The sequence below is a fragment of the Styela clava genome, chromosome 7 (genome assembly GCF_964204865.1).
Source record: "Styela clava chromosome 7, kaStyClav1.hap1.2, whole genome shotgun sequence".
In the NCBI taxonomy this organism is placed as follows: domain Eukaryota; kingdom Metazoa; phylum Chordata; class Ascidiacea; order Stolidobranchia; family Styelidae; genus Styela; species Styela clava.
In genome coordinates, this window is record NC_135256.1 from 16,397,358 (window position 1) to 16,420,722 (window position 23,365).

At 32.6% G+C, this 23,365-nt stretch overlaps 2 protein-coding genes across 2 annotated transcripts; one reads left to right on the forward strand and one right to left on the reverse strand.

Annotated features, from left to right (window-relative positions):
* The first annotated feature begins 11,967 nt into the window (after window positions 1–11,967).
* On the forward strand, window positions 11,968–13,529 carry LOC144425127 (uncharacterized). Its single transcript, XM_078114483.1, has one exon. The coding sequence runs from the start codon at window positions 12,059–12,061 to the stop codon at window positions 13,040–13,042; it is 984 nt and encodes a 327-aa protein (XP_077970609.1). The 5' UTR covers window positions 11,968–12,058; the 3' UTR covers window positions 13,043–13,529.
* LOC120328897 (complement component receptor 1-like protein) lies at window positions 13,518–22,347 on the reverse strand. Its single transcript, XM_078114482.1, has 12 exons — window positions 22,013–22,347; window positions 21,349–21,528; window positions 20,738–20,956; window positions 19,969–20,151; window positions 19,442–19,630; window positions 19,147–19,341; window positions 18,463–18,642; window positions 17,840–18,022; window positions 16,191–16,367; window positions 15,402–15,581; window positions 14,353–14,466; window positions 13,518–13,625 (listed from the first exon to the last, which is right to left on the reverse strand). The coding sequence occupies exons 1-12, from the start codon at window positions 22,263–22,265 to the stop codon at window positions 13,606–13,608; spliced, it is 2,073 nt and encodes a 690-aa protein (XP_077970608.1). The 5' UTR covers window positions 22,266–22,347; the 3' UTR covers window positions 13,518–13,605.
* Window positions 22,348–23,365: the final 1,018 nt, after the last annotated feature.

The window sequence follows — 23,365 nt, forward strand, 5'->3', positions numbered from 1 at the left end:
TATGCTATTTATTTGGTTCTGGATGTTGTGTTATTTTCCGACTTATTTATCCGACTTATGTAGTATTATTTGTAGTTATATGGAATACAACGACATGGTTTTTTTACAACTACATACAACAAAAATATATCCAAGTCACATTTTCCCCGAATAAAAAAACTTTACTGACTGATCTCCTTTAAATCACATCAAATTTTTGTATTCAAAAATACTGAAAAGCTGTTTGTTAAGTTGTATCTTTCGTGAGTCGGAAACCTATATGTCGACCAAGATTTTTCTCCTTGGATTTTCCATGAACTTAGGTATCGTTTAATTTGCATAATCGAAATCGATTTATTCTATTTTATAATGTTTCGGAAATCACGAACAGAAAAATTCACGGAGAAATACCCTTGCGACGGCTGCATTTTCGTCTCGACGTTTGCATGTGTAAATTCAATGGGAGAATCGCTGAAGACCTAAAACCCGGAGGCGTTGAAACGGTATAGACTAGTTTCCGTCTATATCACGGATAAGAATAACATAAACACATAAGTGCCATAACATAGACTACATTGAAATAGGACCCCAATGACGCACACGATTTTCGACCTCCGCAAATTCGTGCGAAATATGTACCAGTGAAAAAAACTAAAAACACGTGTCTTCTGTGTTTAATGTAGTTAGGAACAAAAATCGCGAAATTGCGTTTTATATTCGTAACCCTAGCTCTCGTCTAGTCTTAAAAGCGTAGATTTTCGTTTATTAGTTTGAAACGAAACACTTTAGAACAAAGTAGAAAACTTTATTGCAAATATTTTTCGAATAACCGATTCTATTACAAATCACTATGACTTCCATCAAACTTTCTGAGTTCATTGACTCAGTTCTACTGGACATAATAGTATATTTGGAAACAACTTTGAAATTTTTTATTCAAATTGTCACCTGATCGTATTGTGTAATTTATATGTGTAGCAAATTTACAGCAAACGTTTATTAGTTTAAAAGACTTTGTTCTCCACAAGATTCAAAGATTTCCTTTATTTTTTTCAATTTAGAACACTATAACCTGCTCTACAATAACTAAAACGTAACCAATTAGGGATATAACAGCAGCCTTTTCAAATATGCCGGAACCTGTAGACCAGAGGTCGGCAACCTACGGCCCGCGGAGCACTATAATCCGGCCCGCGACGCTTCACTCAATTATAGTAACAAAACATCCGTTTTGGCGAATGTATATTCTTTAGACTAAATTATATTATAACCTAACAATTATATAATTCACAATTACTCGTTTAATGAGCATATAATGTAATTATAATTAAGCAAATATCAACAAAACGCAGAAAAGTTGATGCTAAGTGCAAAGGGTTCAATGGCGCTGAAAATATTCAAATGGGATTTTATGAGATGCAATGAGGAAATAAATCTATATTCTATTCGAGAGATGTATCACTGCTTAATTTGTATTATAAAAAGTACCATCCGATCGGATTTTCAACTTTCTAAAAATATGTGCGGCCCGCCAATGACTTGTAACCTTGATTTTGGCCCATGAGCGACAAAAATTTGCCACCCCTGCTGTAGATCATATGAGATTTAGTTTACTGGTCATGAACTTGGGACGAATAAAAACATGTGCTTAGTTGTATTTCGTAAATCACGAACAACAAACTCGACGGAAAAATTGTCTCACGATGTCTGTTTTTTCGAATAGTCACCAGCACGATGCATGAACCACGAAGTTGAAAAGGAGAGTAGTAAATGCATACTTCATGGCCATGAATCCCATGATGGTTTCGATTTTAGGCACGTCCCATTTTTTAGCTCACTTTAGGGATTAAAATGAAATGTCACAAATGTCACCAAATAATACGACGGGGAGACTGGCACGTTTTCTTTCCCCCGCAAAAATTTACGATAGAAGACGAACGCAGACTTATTTCCTGAAAAAAATACACTTGAAATTCTATGTTTTGACATGCATGGTACTTAAAAACGTTACGACAAATTGAGATTCTTAAAATAATAAATTATCTCATATAATATAATGTTTATTCAGAAATAAATTTCGAAATGAACTGGCTAACTAGTCACATTTTCCCTCAGTTCATCAGCATACCCTATTAGTTGCTTACTAAATACTTGGATTTTCACTGGTAATTTCGATCATTTCCTATTTGATTTCCTTCAATTGAAAACTGTATTGGAGTTCTTCAAATCACCGGGATTTTTAAATGAGTTCGTGTGACCATTGTGACCATTCATTGACCAAAATTCTAATAACAAATAAATCAACAATATTTGCAGACCGCAAACCAACTCTTATCCAAACCCGAGCAGTAAAATATGGATATGGTGGTGGTGAATGCACTTAACCGAGATGTGTTCGATACAGAATAAACATAACGAAGTCAAACCTTGCGCCAGTAATAAAAATATAAATTAGTTCCATAGATCATCCAAATTTGGTGAAAAGAAATCTACAAAATAATTCATAAAATGATATTTAATTTGTAGATATTATCTGGTTAGAATTTATGGACATTATCTCATCTCGTTAATTTGCTTTCTGATCAATTTGAAAAACGACTGAAAACCAACAAAGTTTTACATTATCAACCACTAATATTAGTGAAGATCGCGTTGACCAGAGCAAAGTTTAATGGGATTGGTTGCTAAATGAGTTATAGTGGTTAAATCGATTGTTTCTACTGATGTTTAACGATATAGATCTTTACAAAGATTTTAGTTTTATCTTTCCTTGTTAAATTTTATAATCCATTGGCTTTACAGATTTGGCCTACCAGTAATGATAGTTTCATTATTCACCGTAATTTTATTTTGGGCACTGAAGGTGTTGTCGATAACATTTTGGAAAAACAAAACAAAAAAAGAATTAATGGCAATATGAGCAATATTATTTTGTATTTTTGCATTGAAAACTTATGCATTTTATTTGTGAATTCTTTTATATCTATCTGTTCATCAATATCACATAATACCAAAATATAGGTAATATATACGCTAGAAATAATGATTACAAGACCGGTTCAATATTTGCACCAACCACGGTATCTAACGTTTGAAATTCAAACTAAATTGAAAGCAGTTTGCAAATATTTCACATTGACTTCAATCTTGCCAAAGTATACATTAACAGCGCCAGTTATGTGATGCAGAAGCGAGATTTCCCTTAGGTTAAACACGTTTCTAGTTATTTTTAATGCATTTGTCTATTTTTTTTTTTTTCAATGCTATACCAACTTATTTTGTTTTGATTATCGCCACATTTTGACTACGATGTCACAGTGCCTAGAGCTTTTTACTCAAAACTGTTGGTGTCACAATTAGAAATCCTTGTAATATTTTGAAGATGCAATACTGTACTATACAGATTCAGACCCTTCCAAAAAAGTATCCAAGACGAAATCATGCCTATAGGAGTAGATAAGTGCTAATGTCAGTGAAACTTTGGCTACTGTTTGCAAAATTACATTGATAAAAGATTCAAGACACATAACAACAAAAATAGAAACATCTTACTAAACAATGGTCAAAATCACTAGATGCGGGACTCATTCTATAAGTATTACATACGGTCGAAAACGTTTGAATGTGTTTGGTTGGCAAAGCACTCAAAAATTACACCCATTTGATTTAAAACAGGATTAAAAAGTCGAATTACCATTGTGACGCCAACAAGCCGTGAATGGTTTTTCGGAGGTGATATATGCCCAAAAATAGCCGGTAACTACAGCCCTATATATTTCATGGATGCTGTGATAGTTAGAAATCAGATATTGTGAAATATTAAGCTAAAAATACTTCCAACAAAAAAATAAATTGTCTTGTGAATATATATTATTGTATCTCATGTTACATGACATAAATACGATTGATAAGAGCTTTAAAATCACCAAGCAAAAGTGAAACTCTAAATGCACTAAATTACAGTTTGTGGGCGTCTAATAATATAGATATATTTTAATGTAAGCTTCAACAATAATCAAAAAATAAACTGAAAACGTTTAAAATACTCCCAAAGTGTTTGGATAAAAACAAATATGCAAAATTGTTTGAGTTTCATACGAAAGAACATCGATTTCACTTCGCTCGCCACATGTGTTAAACCATAATTTTGTAAAAGGATACCTTTTATCAACAGTAAAGTGAAAAATATAGGTTTGTGTGCTTGAAATCATTCCAACAATTCAGTTTGAAGTGATACTTTTGCGTAGGTCACACTTTAATAAGTTTTGTTATTAAGTTTTGATGAATTCATGTGGCAATTGTGGTTGTTTTAAAAGCTAATCTGTGCTTCAGTTGTGTTTTCAGCTGAAATAAATCTTTGAATTAAAAACTAAACCTCTGAATCACTGTTTTTTTAATTAAATATACTTTCTTATTCCGGGTTCACAAACAGGATATGCGGATGGATGTTGGCATTTTTCAGTGAACTTAGTATAGCGTCAATAACCATTTTGTTTTTTGACTACACATCTTGAAATTGCGATGACTAAGAGTAACTTACTTTCAAAAAAGTTATGTTTGCTTAATTCAAACTATCGTCCCGGAAGCTATATTCAACTCCCAAATCTGATTTAAACTTCCAAAGAGGTTGCCCAATATCACAAACAATTTCATCAAATCATATTTGCTGAGTAATCTGTGAAAACAATGTAAATAATGCTGTTTGATGTAATGCAATTTTGTCCATATTACCAAACCACTTTCTGATCCTATGAAACACATGTCAGATAATTTGTTGATGGGATTATATGTTATCGCTGGATGAGAGTTGAATATTTACATATTAAGTACGCGTTACCACTACAATGATAAGAAATTGAATATGATCTAATCTATTTTTGATCGTACACTCAAACAACGCGTGTGTGTTGACAAAGATTGCTGACATTTTTTAATATTTCCGTCAATGTAATATGAGTTCAGCATTTCAATAAATAAATATTTACCATATAATCTCTGGCTTTTGTTCATTAAATAATAACATACCAAACTAAAATACCATTTACCTCCGAACTTGTTTTTGTTTTTTTACTTTTCACTCAACACATTTTTTCACTTCTTTGAGGCTTGCTGCTTGCTTGCTCGCAATGCAATACAAAATTTACAAATAACAAAAATTAGGAATTTGAAATGAATTACGCCGAAAATTAATTTTCCTATTATTTTGGATTGACGGGCATAAAAAACTCCATATGAAACTCCATTAAATAAACAAAAATAATATTAAAATATTATTTTACACAAATAGCCACATATACTAAATACAAAAAAAAACACTTTTTGTTGGAGAAATGACTTTTATTTTCAATTGTTCAAAACTGCAACCGCAAAAAAAATTCAATTTTTGTCTTTTTTTAAAATATTCATTTTATCAAACAATAAAAAAATTGAATTTTACTACGTTCAACTTATGTTGCTATTTCATCGTTTGCTATTTTTGAAAATAAAAATAAAATTGCCAAATAGAAATCATCATTTTCGTGAATTTATTTATATGTATATCAATTACTTTTAGTGTGTAAAAAAAAGTAAATGATGAGTAGTAATATTGTGAAAATTAAATTGAATTGTTTTGTTGTATTTTTACCTTTGCTGCTTGGTTTTATTGTGTTCAAAGTGTTCAAATCGTGTATCCAAAAATTAAATCCATATCAATTTATTGACTGATTACATTTTCTGCTACAGTTTCCCCACATACGATTTTATTGAATATTTAATTCATTTTTCAATAAAGCGTCTGAAGCTATTTTTGTCTCGCTCTTATCTTGTTTATACTTTGTAAATTAATGATAAATATAGTACGGGTAAAATATAATAATTAGCAGTTGCTATTAATACGACTGTTACATATTTTTGCGTGATATGACGTTACAGACACCTAATGGCGCATGCGTCGCTTTGGACTTTAGTTACGTCAAATGACGAAGAAAATAAAAATAATAAGATTTCATTAGGTTTGAATGCTGACAAAAGTTGTCCAATTTTTGAATAAAAATTACATAGCTTAAAATACGTAAACATAACCTCGCCAATAATTGTAATAACAATTAAGCATTAGCAACAGCATCATGTTTTTTTGCAATCAAATACTTATATCTAATATTCAATAGTGAATAAGTTGTTTTATTGTATATATTATTCACTTATTGTTTTTAAATTCTAAACGCATACACTGTTCTATGCTTTTAGCCAATATATATAGGCCAACACCTTGTTTAAATATAAAATTATGACTATAGAAAGAATAGACAATCATGACATACAAACCACGTCATGACCTTTCCAAAACTTCACGCACTTACATGGATTTGTTACGTAACCGTTACCGGACGAACTTTAATCGTAAATCATAATTTTTAATGCATTACCTATTACATATTTAGTCCGATAGAGCGACATTTTTAATAGCAGAATATTTGTATTAAAGTTCATTAGGCAAAAATTAAACTGCTTTAAAGAGCATTAATAAAAGTTTGAAATACTTCAATTATTCCATTGCTTTCTAATGCAAAGACCAATATGAAAACATAGCAAACCATTAGTATATTTTCAAAATTATTCTTTGCACATATGGTTGATATAACCATAATAGGTTCTTTGTTTTCTTTTTATGCAAAAATTGCTATCTAAGAACATAATGAGCATATGGATGCATAACGCAATATTCTTTCATTATGCATTATCTGTATAAGGAGTTTGTTTGTCTTTAAATTAGAATAATCTATATCTTAACAAAACGTGTTTTCGCATACTCGTACATAGAATACTCATACATAGAGCGCAGACCACGACAAATGACTAGAAAATACCAATGCGTTTTGTGGTGATATTTGGGGATACTCGCCTCGAATTCTTTCTTAAAATGGCTTTGTTTGAAATACCATTGAAATAGATTCGCGCTCCGAATAATAGTTTGAGTGAATTAAATCATATAGTAAAATGATATACAAATCAAGTTTTGTTTATAGTTGCATCTCATCCACGATCCAAGTATAGAATAAAATGAAACATTTGTAATCTCACGACTTTGACTTTCAAATAATAGTTATGTTTATCACGCGCCAAAAATACTAAACAAAGTAACCAGTCAGAATGTATACTTCCCCTGACTATGAATAATAACACCAATTAAGATGCGGCTTTTGCGTCTCGATTATATTGAGACATAAAAGGAATCCATATAATATATACTAATTAGGAAAACAAGTCATTTCCGATTTTTCGCAAATGAATTTAGTTTATGTGCGAGTATCTATTTTGTCTGTGTTCAATGAAAAGCTTGATGCTTTGATTTTGTTATAGGTAATGTTTCAACTTTAAGTACCTATCACTGCCGGACACTCATTATATTTCTAATGAATACAAGCGCTTCAAAGGCGGGGCAAGTTATGTTATCTTGCTCGAAAATCTGTTATAATCTTCAATTTTGCTAATTAAGCAAGGATAAATTTGCAAACCTCGTACCAGGTTGTAATTCTTCGCTTGATACCGAGAGCTAAAAAACAAAATAAATAATTTAATATCGTAAACAAATGATTTTATCGATATTGCCACATTTTTACTGACCTATTACAATAAATACCGCTTGTTGCGATTACGACAGTTACCGTTCAAATGGGTTTCGATAGTACCCACCCAACCTCTCACTTTATATTATTTTAAACACACAGTATGACCGAATCAATAAAGTGTGGTGAATCGTCAAATTTTATGAGGGCAAGGTCCAGAGCGTTCATCTATCAGTGGCGAAAACATTGAATAATCGGTTGCCAACACTCGGGTATCCGCATTCACATATATTGTTGTGGCAGATTCTATATCCTTTTTTAAATGTTTCATTCGGGACATATATCCATTCAGATATATTAATGGAATTATGTAAAATTCAATGGATGAGTATATAGAGTACAGGCTGTAACGTAAATATAATTAAAACGTAAACGCAAGTCACCCCGCTCGCTAAATATAGAAGTTACCTAATAAAATTGTAATGACTAAGTTTAAGTAATTACATTAATAAGAATAACACGTTACCACTTCAATCATGGCAATCAATCTATCTCTTCCGGTTTAAGCTATTCTGAAGTGCGGTAAGGTGGTTTAAATGAAAATTGTTAACACCCATTCCAGTGTTCTTCAAATTTTCATCACTACTCTCTTGGCAAGGCCAAATTTCTCGACACAAAGGAACTAAAACAAAATTTAATAATTCCAAAAATATTTGAAAAAAATAATGAAACTGAAAATACCTTTAATTTGACCGATGTGCCTGCATATTGTCGCACAAAAATAAACGAATCTTAGCCCTATTTCGATTATGGTGGGTCTCAGTTCTGGTTCCAAATATTTCCAATTTTGTCAATATATTGTTTTAGCATAAGTTAGTGTCGAGAATGATTTTACCGCGACCCCCTTGAAACCTTTTGCAACCCGCCGGGGGTCGTGACCCTCAGTTTGAAGAGTCCTACAGGATGGAAAACTTGTCGAAAATCATAGAAACATGCAGCAACAATACCAATTAAAAGTAAGTTAAAAATATATTTAAAGTGAGTAATATATTGAAAATATGGGACGCATTATCAACCAAGAAGCTTGATACATAATGCAGTTACCATTTTGTAAAAAAGGTCATGCCACCATATCAATAATCTCTTAACATATTCGCCATCTCATCACGGAAGTTATTGAACCCGCACCGTTAATAGGTTTTATATTTTATACTTTTATTGCAATAATATTAAATCAGCTCAAGAATATAATCTTATCGTAAAGAAATTGTCTGTGATATTGTAATCATGCTATTTTTGGGAAGCGCGACCTGTAGGTAAGAAGGTTGTCTTGACTCGAATCCATCGGCAAATATCACAGGTCTGTTAAAAAAGAAATTTTTTAATGCAACAATGGCATTGCTGTTTGATCGGGACCAGTTGTAGGTTCCATTTGTCGTTGCTGTTACTGCCGATAAAAAATCAGTTCGTTTTAGTCATTTACGTCAGTTGTAGTGTAAACCTTTGTGTTGTACTATTCCAGTGGCAAATCAACATCGATATTTTGTAAAGTCACTTTGTAGGTCAATCAGAAATACTTACACCCATCATACATTTTGCACTTAAAATCTCCAATTGCTGGCCACTTGAATTGGTTATACTGCGAAACAATCAGAAGATATTTGTTATAAGTTCAACCGAAAGATAAACTGAGCTGCCAGAATAGAGGACTTGGCGAGGGCTCCATCCCAAACTGGGGAATGTTGTAAAAAACTGTTTTACCTGTTGAACTATTTTGGTGAATATAGCTTTTTCCGAACTTCGATCAGAAACCAGTTCAAAAAGCATCTATTTTTTTGTAAGTTTTAAAAATTTCTGCATACGCCCTTTGTCTTGAAACTCTCTATGTTTCTCAATAAAAAAACGCTTGGACCTCAAATAACATTGAAAACTGATAACCGTCATTCCTTCTTGAAAATAAAGTAGGCCTTGATGACGTTTTCGTTGCTTAGTGAATTCCATCGTTTCCGGGCGAAAATGACTAGATAGCCGCTAGAAAATAACTGAATTTTTTGGCGGTAAAAGCAACATCGAATAACACCCAACAGTTGGTCTTAGCCAAATATTGATGTAACAGTGGCATTCAAAGTTTTCTTTTTTTACGCGCTATTACGGCATATTAGATTGTAAACGTCCGTCACAAATGGCAGTACAATGAGCGAGGGGTGGGTGACTACATTTAGGGATCTATTTGCGAAATCGACTTGGACTATTGTTGTAGATCTAGAAAAGAAATGATGTTTTTTGATTAATTTTAAGTCTGTTTGGTAGCTTAAAAGATATTTAACATGTGTTAGAATTAATTTTGTCAGGATTTCTAACATAGAATACAAGGAATGAATATATCTCTGGAAAATAAAAACAACAAGAAAATAGACTATGTTATATTGAAAGTTTATGCTGTTTCATGTCACAATTATCCGCCAAAACCAGATTTTGGGAAAATTCCTTACTTTCTCAAAACCCAAATTTAAAAATGAATGATGTGATTTTTTCAATGTACATGTCAAAATCTAACTGGAAATCTAGGTCAAAAGATGGAAACAAACGAAAAAAAAATTGTTGTTAAACAGTAGGCTAATATGAATAATACGACAGAACGATCAACGAACAATTAAACGAATACATATCTATTTCATGGTCAAACATAATAATCCCCACGGAAATTTCATAGTTTACGTACATATCGTTCCTATTATATGTGTTTCTAGAAATCATTTTTAAGGGAATTCCTATAAGCAAGATCATTCAAAAGTACGAGAGATTTATCTATGATTCAAAGGTAAGTGTTAGTATCGAAATTACAATAGATACTGTAAATTTATGATTGTGCTATACGTCAGAGCAAATGCCGATTTGCATTTTGTACGATTGGTTTCCACGCGTTGCATAAATTCGAAGCGAATAGTTAAAAGATTTTGCATATGTCTAGTCATATTTCCATTCCTGAATTTCGGTTCACTTTTATTCATTGTGTAGGCTACCTTGAATCAGGAATTAACTAGCCAATTTTGACCATTGAGAAAGAATGAGAAGAAGAAAGGGTAGAAAAATCGTCAAATTAATCTCACTATATAGTCTAGTTTAGTTGATTCAGCAAAAGTTAACAAATACAAACCGTCCATTGCGCGCTCTAGCGCCAACGCGCGGGGATTGGTAAATTAGTAAACAATATATTGAAGTTTAATTTTCAAATGAAATCAATAATAAATTTGGAATTTCAAAAACAAATTTACACTATATAGATAAACAGAAATGTATTGAACTAATAATAATCTGAACGTTTCATTGGAAATAAATATCTTCCATTCTGCCAAACACTTGCGATTGCTCACTTTCTACTGGTCAAATCATCACAACCCAATTGTTTGTTTTCGGTGCATATTCATAACATAAATTCTAAACCGCATAAAAGTTTTTGTATGGAATTGTGTTCATCCTATTTTTGAGAATGAGCTGAAATTGTATCATTCAAACACAAATTTGAAATATTGTTATTAAACAAAATATTCCAGACAAAAAGTTGTACCAAAGCATACTTTTCTAGTAATTAGCATGGTGATCGGGTGAATGTTTTTCATTTTTAAGAGATGCTTTTTGCTCCTCACCCGGCACAATGCATATAAAAATCATCACGTGACAAAGAGAATTGATGGTATATCCGGTTCAGTATCTTGACTATTCATAACACTGTATAAATAAGGTTTTATTACAGGCCGACCTATATCTAACCTCGCATAAACATAGTAACGTCACCGCATTTATATTCCGAACTATTGCTCCCATTTGTTCTTTGTTTAAGTTAACAGTCGTATGTTGAATCACTAAGGACGTGGATCATTATGTAAGTGGTAAATAGAGCGAGAGACGAGGTGGGAGATGTTGAGATCTGCTCCGCCTAATTCAGATAAAGTACAAGTTCTTTTTTCAATCCTATTTTAGACAGTGTCAGCTGCAAAGCGGGTGCGATCTATTTTTCGTAAACGATTATAAATTATATCACAGATGTCGTCTATGATTTATGTGAATCTTTTATATCATAGAAGATTATTTCTTCCTCAGTTGCCCTTAGAAATGAGGAAAAAAAAATACAAATAGACACATAGTCCATCAATCTTTTATATAAAACATTTAGAATTCTTTCTGTAGGAGAATATAACAGTAGGTTTGCCAAACAGTGATTGTTCAAGCACCCCGACGTAGGCAATTGTAAAACCTGGTGAAAACCCACTAAATCGCGCGGTTCTTCAAAGAAATGTAAACGGTTTCTCTAAGTTCACAGTTTATAGGGAATCGATTATCTCTAACTTTATGACCGCGTTAACCCTTTTCGGGTAATTTGATCAGATAAATGTGTTATATAACAAGACTATTTTTTACCATTTCTTTGGATTAGAAAAATTGGAATAATATAAAGAGAAATTTTACCAAGGACATTGATATAATTGATTGTCACTGAACTATCGCAATATTAGTGTACGAGTTTGTATAACATGAGTGGTAGTGGTAATGCTTCAGATTATGATGAAACCACATTGCATGGATATTTGCAAGAGGACTTAGTCACCTTACAACAAGCAGATAACAACTACACGGCTAGTAGCAATAGCCCGTTGACAGCAAACTATGCAGAATGGCTTTTCTGTTTCGCGATGACCGCAATTTTTCTTGCATTTTCGGTCTATTTATTAATTGCTATGATTTTTTATCAAGTTCAAATAAGGTCAACGAAAAAAAATATAAACTCACGCCCCGGAAGTGAAAGAAAGGGGGGAAGCTCAAAGTTCATCGATGGCTTGCTTATACTCTGCACGGTGTCAAGCATTGTAAGACTTATTTTCGATTTCTGGATCGAAGTTTCTTGTGTTTTTTCAATGACTCTAAATATTGCTTTGGCAGCAATGTGTTTTGCTTGCTGCTATATAATGCTATGGAGACGACAAAGACTGTTGTATGCTCACAAACTCATGAAATATTTGGCTTCACCGGTTATCAAAGCACTGAGCTGGGTGACTTTGGTTATCTTGATTATCAGTATCATATTAAACTGTGTATTTTTCGTGATCTTGGGTATAAACTACGGTACAACAGAGCGATATAAATGTGAATTTGGTGAATCAAACAAATGGTACACCATAAAATGGATTGTTCTAGCCTCGACAACAGTGACGTTTCAATCAATCTTACTTGTATTATTCATTTATCCGTTGTGTGATCACGAGAAAAAGATGCAAATTGCCAATGTACAACGCCCTGCAATGCCTCTGCAATCGTTGCTTCGACGAGTTCTTGTCACGGCCATAATATGTATGTTCAGTGACATACTAATGGCGGTTCTTTCTTCAGTTATTATTCGACCAACCGGTGAAATTTATAGCCTAGCATATACAATTGATATAGCCATTAATATTGTGTCTATTATTTGTTCGTTTTCTGATTGGAGATATCGTTTAATGCCTTTTCAGAAGCCAATGTGATGCATCCGACGTGTTAATATTTATCTCTATGATTCGTCTTCAATTCATATGTTATAATATAGGCCTATAGACTAATATATGTACATAAATATATATATATGAACTATTGTACTTTAGCTTTAAATAAATTCCTCGACAGAGGAAGAAGTCACAATATGTACTATATGCTAATTGGAAACTAATTTTTATCCTGAGTTGTTCGACTGTTCGACCGCCTATCTAACTAGAAATTGTAAGAATAAAGAATAAATGACCGAGTGAATTTAATGGTTAGCTCAAACGACTCATGTCAATGTCCTTGGCACGATGGCATTAATGCTGCCGTCCACCCACGTCACGATGATAGACAAACCCAGCCCATTTAAACACAGCTCGAAAAGGGCGAAGGCCAAGACAATTTAAGGATGAATCAACTTTTTCACTTTACTGCTGTATGCCGTTTTCCAGGTTTTACAAATGAACAAGAAAGCACAAGTTCAATCATAAAAATGTATTATCATTTCAATAAAATATGTGAAGTAGATTGATTTTGATCAGGATATCTCTTTCGTATGAAGAGTTCGTCAACGCAACTCAAAACTTTCTGCAATAGAAAAAATAAGTCAATTAAAAAATATAACAAATCATTCTTCAGTAGGAAATTTTAAAATTCTTCGAAATTTCGATTCTCCTTAATAGTGGTGACAATAACATCAATAAACTTGAAATATACAAAGGGTATTTTGTCTCAATTTTTTATTTTGTTTGGTTAACATTGCCCCAACCACCATATGCTAGCAATGGATATATCGCTTTACAGAGGATATAAAATCCATGAAACGTTTCCACTCACATTTATGTTATTTGTTTAGACTTAATATAAATACTTGGATATGGACATGGTCAATATATAAAGGTTGAAACTGAAAAATTCTAAACCTATGTTGCACAAAACGAAAATCTTCCTTCTGTCTTCTGAATTTTCTGGACCGTCAATGAACTGTTAGATTGGGGTTTGTTCATACATAACACGCACCTGTATATACGACGTACTGGTACTAGTGCATGTAGTCGATAAAGCATGAAACAGAACTTGATCCATACATTAGGCCACCGACTTATAAGGTTAACGATCGATTTTTGAGAAAAAAAGATCCAAAGCGCGATTTTTGGTCCATGAAATACGGTACAGTGTAGCATTACAATAAAAGTAAATCACAATAACTCAATTTATAACTCAATTTTATTCCGTGTCGTGTTCATCTGGTAATAAATTAGTTTCAGTGTTGACTACTTAGTTCAAAATTCAACTTAATCGTTGTAATACATACCGCAATGTTGTTTATGATCTTCGCAACAATTTCCATAAAACGAACAATAATAATCGCATTGGCATTCAGCTCCTTTTTCGAAGATGCATCGTTCTTTGCATGAAGGTTTATCAGCTAGAACAATAACGATAATAGTTAATTTTTCAATACAATGGGTCTTGAAGAGAAGAATTACGGCCATTTTTATTAAGGTACACTCCGGTATTCATTACTCTAATTTATTTGAAAGGCTGTGGCAGAGTCGGTGGGGGGGGGGGGGGGGGGCTGCTCCGTATCTAAGCAGTGCGAACAGCTTGTAAATTAAAAGTAAGCTATTGTGATGCCTACTCGTGTACATCTTAAATTTTTTTGTATTAGAAGGCTTGTCCATGGGAAACGTCCCATGGGATGAGATAGCACACATCTGTATTGCCCATAGAACACGTGGGACGCTAAAACCGTATGATTTTCGGGAAAATGATGGTGAAACAATTTGTTATGGATTTCGTGTCCATATCTTTAAGCATAGATCTCTAGTTAGTTATAAAGAGCAAAATATATTCAGCATTAATATTATACAATATACTTCGTGAAGGGGCCGAAGGACACATGTATAGTTATGAATATAAAGTTTACAAAGTCCGTAAATTATGTTGTTTTGCATGTCTATTCGTACATGTAGTCCTATTTAATAGACGCTAAACCTAAATTTAACAATTTTTATTGAATTTCTTTCCAATGGAAATCCCATGGGATGAGATGGGGCATAATTGCTATGGGATGGGAATGGGACAAAAAAATATGTCCCATGGACAAGCCTGTGTATCAACCACGGGGTACAAGAACAATGCTATCTGTTGATATAGTTGATAAAAGTGGTTACGTACATTAGATTCTAAATATATCAACATAAAATCAGGCCAGTCGGTGCTGGGATATAATATATATATATCAAAACATAATTGGTATTTTCATCCGCAATTTTGCCGAAATGAAAAAAAAAATGTACATGCTTTTTTCGGATGTTACACAAAGACTAAGAAGCGCATTCGCAAAGATATCAAATTCACCTTCACATTTATCGGGTAGTGATGAAAAAAGTCCGTTCTCTTCACATGTTGCTCTTGGTTTTCCCTTTAACGTGTAACCTTTCGGACATAAAAATAGAATTCTCTCTCCAACAAATAGAACTGGTTTTTCCGCTATAAGTTCTACGTGCTCTGGTAGCGGTGATGGAATAATACATATTACTGCAAAAACAAATATGTATATCAATATGTTAAATATGGCCTTTTCTCCTTATGTTGCGAACTAAATTAAAGCAAGGAAACGTTTTTCAAATTAACATCGCGCTACGAATCTTGTTGAATTTAAAACAAAGATACACAAAATGGTGTTTCAATGAGAGACAGAAAAATAAAGATGTATCTAAATGACATTTTTGACTAATAAGAAGTACAATGTCAATAAACATGAATGTAAATAAACATGTAGTATGTGAACCAAGATGGCGGAGACCGGAACGTAGTATGTGTACCAGGTTAGGGTTAGGCCGTAATTTCAGAAACAAATACCACGGGAGTTACTTGGCTAGTCCCCGAATTCGCAATAGAACTAAAATAGGGAAAATTGGAATAAAATTATGTCCTGCCTCTAACCTGGTACACGTACTACGTTCCGGTGTCCGCCATCTTGGTTCACATACTACGGGAGCGCCGATTTATTTTATCAGGATGGCTCATCGGGTTATAGTGAACGATTTCGTATCAATCAAAATATGCCAACTTTTCAATTTCGTCATTACTTTATATTTTATATCATTATATATATATCAACTCCTTTATAAAATATGAACATACCGGGGATGCACAAGGGTGGACTTGGCTCATATTTTCCGTTTACGCAAGTTGATGTTTTTGGCCCGGCCAACTCGAATCCTTTATCACAAGCATACATGATCTTTCCAACATCTCCAACTGTTCTACCCCGGAACGTAGAACCGTTCTCAATTATTGGATCAGTACACACACTTTCTTCTAGAAATATAATAAAATGATTTAGAGGTCGAAAATATATATAAAAAAAATATCAACCACATCAATTCGTAGTCAACCAAGATTATTTTCAAAAAGTCTAAGACTCAACAAACATGACATTAGTAAGGAAAGTCCGCTGGCTCATGCGCCCATGTTTAATTCCAGCGAAAGCACTATATACGTCAGTTAAAGAAAGATTTTTTGTATGAATTCTGCTAAGATTGTTTCAACAATTCTACCGGATGTAAAATTAAGTAATTTGCTGCATCTTTGCTCAAATTCCCAATAACTGTGTTCAATATTGGTTCCTTTGCAACCATTAACTTCTGCGAATTCAAGATTAGTTGAAAAAATTACATTTATTAGAATGTACAAATAGCAGAGCTTACAATATATTAAATCTGTGTTTTCCTCCATTTTTTATTCCTATTTTCTAATATAATGAAAATAAATAATATAAATATCGAAACAAAATGGTCGAGTTTCAAACATATTTTGTTCTGCATCACTACATGAAGCCGCTTTGATCAGCAATATTAATTTCAAAATATTTGTTAAATGTACATGACATTTTGATTTGTTCTATCCAACCTCATATTCTAAATGAATGTTAATCAGGAATGAAACTTCATTATTCCAAATTATAATGTAATTAAATACGAATGTTTGCTAATAATCTCATTGATTGTAATTACAAATTTGAAAAATTAATGTAACAATAAGTTTTCAGAGAAAATACAGTGCCTTTACACGGCAGGAAACAATTTAAAAATAATTTTGATGTCACATGTTGATATTAATTTCATTAAACTATCAGTCTTGCGTCAGAAATACTTCCGTTTTGCGACAAATACAATATTCCCAAATGTCAAGTGTCACTTAAAACTATCATTTTTAAGAAGGTTTCGTTTTTGAATACTTATATAACTCATAACTATTCATTATTGTATGATTGAGGCAGGTTGTTTTTCCAAGGTAACAAAGACATAGATACTCAAGTGAATCTTACATCAAAGCAAATTTGGCATGTAATAAATAACCATTTCCCTTCCTTGCAAAGGAAGCACTCCCCACATTATTGCATTACAATGTACAGTCTAATTTTGTAAGCCTCACTTACACCGCTTTGAAAGCTTGTGTATAAGGCTTGTAATGAACCGTGATTGACTCGTTATATTGCACATGACTGAAATAGACAATTTCAATTTGTATTTGAATGCTCTATCTTTAATAGGTAATTTCTGCACCCCCCTCTCCAGCCAGCGAGATAAAAAAAAATATATAAAACTGTTTCATCCACAAGTGAGGTCGGTCACAGGAATGCACTGGAATGAGGTAATTTCAAATCAGATAAGATCAACATAACCAAAGCCTATTCTCCTTCTAACACACATTTGCTTCGTTGTATAAGTATTCTATGTAATTGCCCAATTTCCTAATCAAAATATGATGAAAAGACTTTTTTCGATTACCTTCACATTTTTGTCCATCAGGATAAAATTGTCCATTCTTTAAACAAATTGCCTCCGCATCCCCAGCCAACACATAACCGGCCTCACATAGATAAATAATTTCCTTCCCGATAGGATTTTCGGACGTATCTGGAACTATCTTGCCGTTACGAGGAATTATTGGGGGATAGCATGAAGTTATTTCTGCATGGAATAAAAAATAGTGTTATATTATAACCAGAATACAGGTCTAAACTTGTTCCAAATATTCAAAATGTGGTTTTTCAGAAATTATTGTAAAAATTGATTCGTCAATGAATAATAATTATGAAGAGTACTCCTATGCGACAAAAAGTTCATATACATAACTATGAAGATAATTGTCGGTGGCGTTTTAAACTTTGTAATGAGCTCACTCTTTTCAGACTAAATTTTTTAATTTTAGAAAAAGTTCTAGTTTTAATTTCGTAGAATTGTGAATGATTCAAGTCAATTTCAACTAACTGATAGTGTTTATTGACAAAAAAAGACAAGCGTGAAAATTTTCCCGCTTCACTACTAAGTTAGTAGCACCACTTCAATCAGCAGAGGCTATGCATTGAATATTCTCTAAACAAATGAAAAATAAAACAGTCAAATCATACTTTCACAGCGAGGGGGCGATGGGGTGTATTCTCCGCTTTTTCCACATGTAAGAAACTTATTCCCGTCGACCTGATATCCGTCATTACACAAATATTCAACTTCAGATTGATATTTATGTTCAGAATCTTCCATTTTGTAATAGCCATTCATAACATCTGGAGGCGGAGAGCATTTGATACCTAAGCACAAAAGAAAATAATTCACCTATTTCGAAATCAATAAATATACAGGTATTTCTACGAACTTTTGTAAGCAAAAGGGTAATTAATTGAATCAGTATTGATAATTTCATTTTATTACAATAAATTAGTCATGTAATTATTGGCTTCATAAGTGGATGATTCAACAGATATTTAAGTACGTCTGTTCTATGATTGTTTTACATGCAAAAATATATATATATTTTATTGATTTATAGACATATTTTAAAGATTTGTAAGCATACGATATGTTCCAAATCCGTGACTATATCAAATGTAGAAGTCAAGTAATTGAGCAAAAATTGGATCTTGTGCAGCAACTTCATCCTAGCCAATGCCCACTAAAATGCACACTCAGCAGTACATCAGAATTACACAATTCTGACTTTCTTATTTGATATGCTTTTTTTTGCGTCACCAAACAAATCATCGTGTGTTCAATTGTTCCCGCTTCATAAGTGATATTGTGAATATTTTACCAACCTTTACATTCAGGTACTTTCGGCAAAAACGTCCCATCCGGTTGACACTTAGAGCTCTTTGCTCCTTCAATCTCAAATCCATCCTTACATTCATAATGTATAGTTTGCCCCTCGTGATATATACCGGCATTTTCTACTATTCTTCCATTTTTCGGAGCTTTCGGAAAGTCGCACGTTACTCCGCCTGGTAGTGTTCCTAGTTATATGTCGAAGCGAAAGAGTGTAACTTATATAGGAACAAAGAAAAGCATTTAGACATGAATTCATTTATTATTTGAATTATTAACAATATTTACCTGATCCTGAACAGGTTGGAAATGGCCCAGAAAATTTTCCCGATTCGGTGCATTTCAGTACAACGACATCATCTTTCATAAAATATCCAATCCCGCATTTGAAAGCAACAAACTCAGCAAGCTCGTATACATCAGCCACAGGATAGAACTTTAATCTTTCGCCTACTTTTGGCTTCTTACAGTATATTTCTAGAAGTATATTTTATCGGTAAGTGTTCGGCCACCTAGATATTTATATTGATATCGTTGTCGGTATTAAGGATTAGCAACTGGGAAGTGTTACAAAGTTTCGTAAATATGTTTAACTGCATTTAAGGATTTCAATATGAATCATTCTTAACATATTATTTTGTGGTATGATAAAAGGGTATTGTTAAATGAACAATTAGATGATAACAGATTCTCTACCGTGACAGAGTTCATTAAATATTCGATTCTCTTGGAAAAAACTCTTTACTCTTTAATGATATAATCATTCGTTGAAGTTCAAAATGAATAAAAGTTTAAAATGGTGTAATTTCACTTACTTATACATTTTGGAAGTTTGGGAGAAATCCGTCCATTTTTTTCGCATCTCGATGAAGTTGACGAAGATTGGAGTTTGTATCCCCACTCGCATGAATATTTTACTACCTCTTTATACATATACTTTGGCTTGTAATTCTCAATAACCAAATGGTCTGGTGGACTTGCGAGACCACACGATAGCGCTACAAAACAAATGAAACACATGAGCAACCGAAAAAAAAACGATATTTTAATAATCTACATCAAAACCAAATGATATTGATATTTCAAACTTAAATACATTCAGACAAACTAAGACCACATTTTCTGTTTTTGAAGAAGGAAGTTTAGTAAATTTGCTTGAGATTAATAAGATTGAAATTGTATAAGTTGTAAAATAGTTTAATCGAATATTATAATGAAATGATTAACAATATGCACGTATGCAATGCGTTCGGTGCCATCTTACATTTTACCGGGCAACGTTATTCATTTAACATTCTTATCATATATGGGATTTATATATGTTGGAGTTATATAAAAATGCTGAAGGTTTAAATAAAGATAACTGGCATTTCGTCCAGGTGAAAAATTACGCCATTTTGTAATTTTAAGAAGTCTTTACATTGCCTCCCCAAGATTATAAAATTCCACAAGAATAATTAAGGAATAATTTATACTAATTGTATGATTAGCAGGTGATTATTACTGATTTAAAAGTTTACTTTAATAAAAGAAATGAAGATAAATGTTGAAATTGAGTTTTTCTACTCGTTTTAAATTACTTACGAATACATGTTGCAATATCTCCGGGAAATTGTCCATGTTTATCACACGTGTATGTGAAGTTGTTTATTGATGGTACGAATCCATCGTCACATGTCAGAGTAACAACGTCGCCGGGATTGTAATAATCCTTTTTCGGCGAAGGAGAAGCCCCATTCTTGGAGTCAAATGGATTCTGACACGTCTTTGAATTACTTCTTTCAACTATTTTAGTAGAACCCCCTAAAACAGTCAATAAATGTTAATTTGGAAATAATTATATTGAATTTTAAATAAATGGAAAAGAAGGAAATGGCTTTTTACAAGACAAAGGCATATTTTCAAGTCCATAACAATATACGAAATAATCATATCTTCCATTAATAAACGATTTTACTCATAGGTGAGTATCTTGTACTTTTAAGTGAGTGCTAGAAGCACCAACTCGTGTTAAGGGTGCGTCATCCACCATCTTAATTCTAGACGAATACAGTAATTTTATTGATATCACTACATTATTGCATTATCATATCACTGCATTATAAATATTGAAGATTTCTCTCTCGATATATCTCTGGAAAGTTTATAAAATTTGAGCTACAAATTCTGCTTGTTACAAAATCATTATGACTTACGTTCAACACAGGTTGGAAGTATCTTCCATGTACCATCAGCTTGGCATGTTGGAATGCTACCATGCATATCAAATCCACTGTCACATCTAATACGTATTCTTTTACCAACATTATAAACTCCGGACTCTGGTACTGCGGTCTTCACAATGCCGTTTTCGATGATTGGCGGCTCACATGGAACTATACGAGTAAAAAATTTTTTTTTTTTTCTATTTCATTATATTTTTTTTTCCAATTTTCTATGAGATATTTCTCAATACGATTTGGGGAGAAACATAGAAAACTACAAAAATTTTTATTGGTCAAAATCAAGCTTCAAGGATCATGTGAGCATATTAGCTCACGTTATTGAACAATATAATGCTGTTAACTTTTATACTATGACATCATCATTGTTGTTTATTTAGAATTATTTCCTTGACGACGTCGTAAATACATTGCATGGTGGAATCCTATACCTATTTGCTCAACTAATTTGTTACATTCTATGAATGCTGGGATGAATAAGAACAGAATCTGAGATCGTTTACATTTATGGAATCCACAAAGTGTAATAAAAGCTACGTAGCGTACTGTATTTCAAATGTCGCATTGGTCTTCCATTCTAAGGACCAGAACCGTTTAAAATATAGCTTAACTAATTTCAAATTCAATTTTTGCTTACTCGATATTGATGCTCCCGTGGTATCTTCTATGTTAAATCCAATCAACAAAACGCAAAATGCAAAAAGTTTATCCATTTTTCTTTTCGGTATAGTCAATACGTATCGTACTAAGCTATTAGTTCTTTCAACTACTGTAACTGGAAACTGACGATGCTGGTATGGCGAAATCGTCTGATTAGATCTGGTTTTATATAACCGCAGAATTAAACACTTTGCAAAAATACCACAAAAAAATCTGGTATATCTTGTCATGAACGTAATTCGTTTGCTGGTTTATATAAAATTATGTCAGTTTAGTACTTAACTTAAACACATCAAATTGTAGTTTATTATTTGTGCTATGATTCAAAATGAGGACAATTTGAAAATTTGTACAATCAAATTGCAGTGAAATGCAAGTAAAATAGACTTTTGCGGTGATCACCCTCCTACGTCTAATCCGCATCGTAATGACATACCGGACTTAAAAGAAACAGATTAAGAATTGACTTCAACTTAATCGTTACCCGTGAAAAATCGAATCAGACAGCTTAAGTCATTGTCGACGTTGTTATTTCTTTTTTAGTGTGTTTAATAGAATTCAGTATTTAATTGAAGCAGTTTGATATCAGGTTTCTTTATTTCCTTTCCAATTATATCTTCGTATTTCTATTTTGAAATATATTTAATATGAATCATATCATATGTTAACAAGAATATATCTGGGATATTTCATAGAATTCAATAATATAGAAGCTGTTCTACTATTAATTGACTAATCATTTATAATTTTTGTTAGTCACTGGTTACTATAAATGTTCTTTGGGCTAATATTGTCTTTTCTTACTAAATAATTTTTTTAGGAATCTAATTATATATAACCTGTTTCTAATAATAATTGACTAACTATTTATAATCTTTCTCAGTTATTGATTACCATTATTGTAGTTTGAGCTAATATTGTCCTTTTGTTACTAAACTTGGACCAATGCCAGCCACGCTTAACGACGTTAAGTTAACGTAGTTCTTCTGGGTTAGTATCCCGCTTTAAACAGGAACTTCATATTTGAAAACACAATAACAAGTAGATAGTAGAAACGGCAAGTATTTAGGATAGGACCTACACACTAAATAATATATATATAGATGTGCCTGAATTAAAAGTATACATAACAACTCAATCTTAATCTGCGTCCAAACATATACGCCAGACACTCCTTATCGTCTTTTTGTACATCGTTTATGACATTCCCCAATTTATTTCTCCGTTTTATTGCATACGCAATTAAGCATATTCTTTACAAAATTAGATACCTCGTTTCGCTACAAATCAGATTTTTCCGGAATTTGAAGTGGCAATTAGGTATTTATAT

Coding starts and splice junctions, on each gene's coding strand:
- LOC120328897 (XM_078114482.1), bottom strand. CDS start 22,265: ATGACAAGATATACCAGATTTTTTTGTGGTATTTTTGCAAAGTGTTTA. Junction 20,152..20,737: donor AGATATTGCAACATGTATTC/GTAAGTAATTTA, acceptor TTTGTTTTGTAG/CGCTATCGTGTGGTCTCGCA. Junction 19,631..19,968: donor CAAACTTCCAAAATGTATAA/GTAAGTGAAATT, acceptor ATATACTTCTAG/AAATATACTGTAAGAAGCCA.
- LOC144425127 (XM_078114483.1), top strand. CDS start 12,059: ATGAGTGGTAGTGGTAATGCTTCAGATTATGATGAAACCACATTGCAT.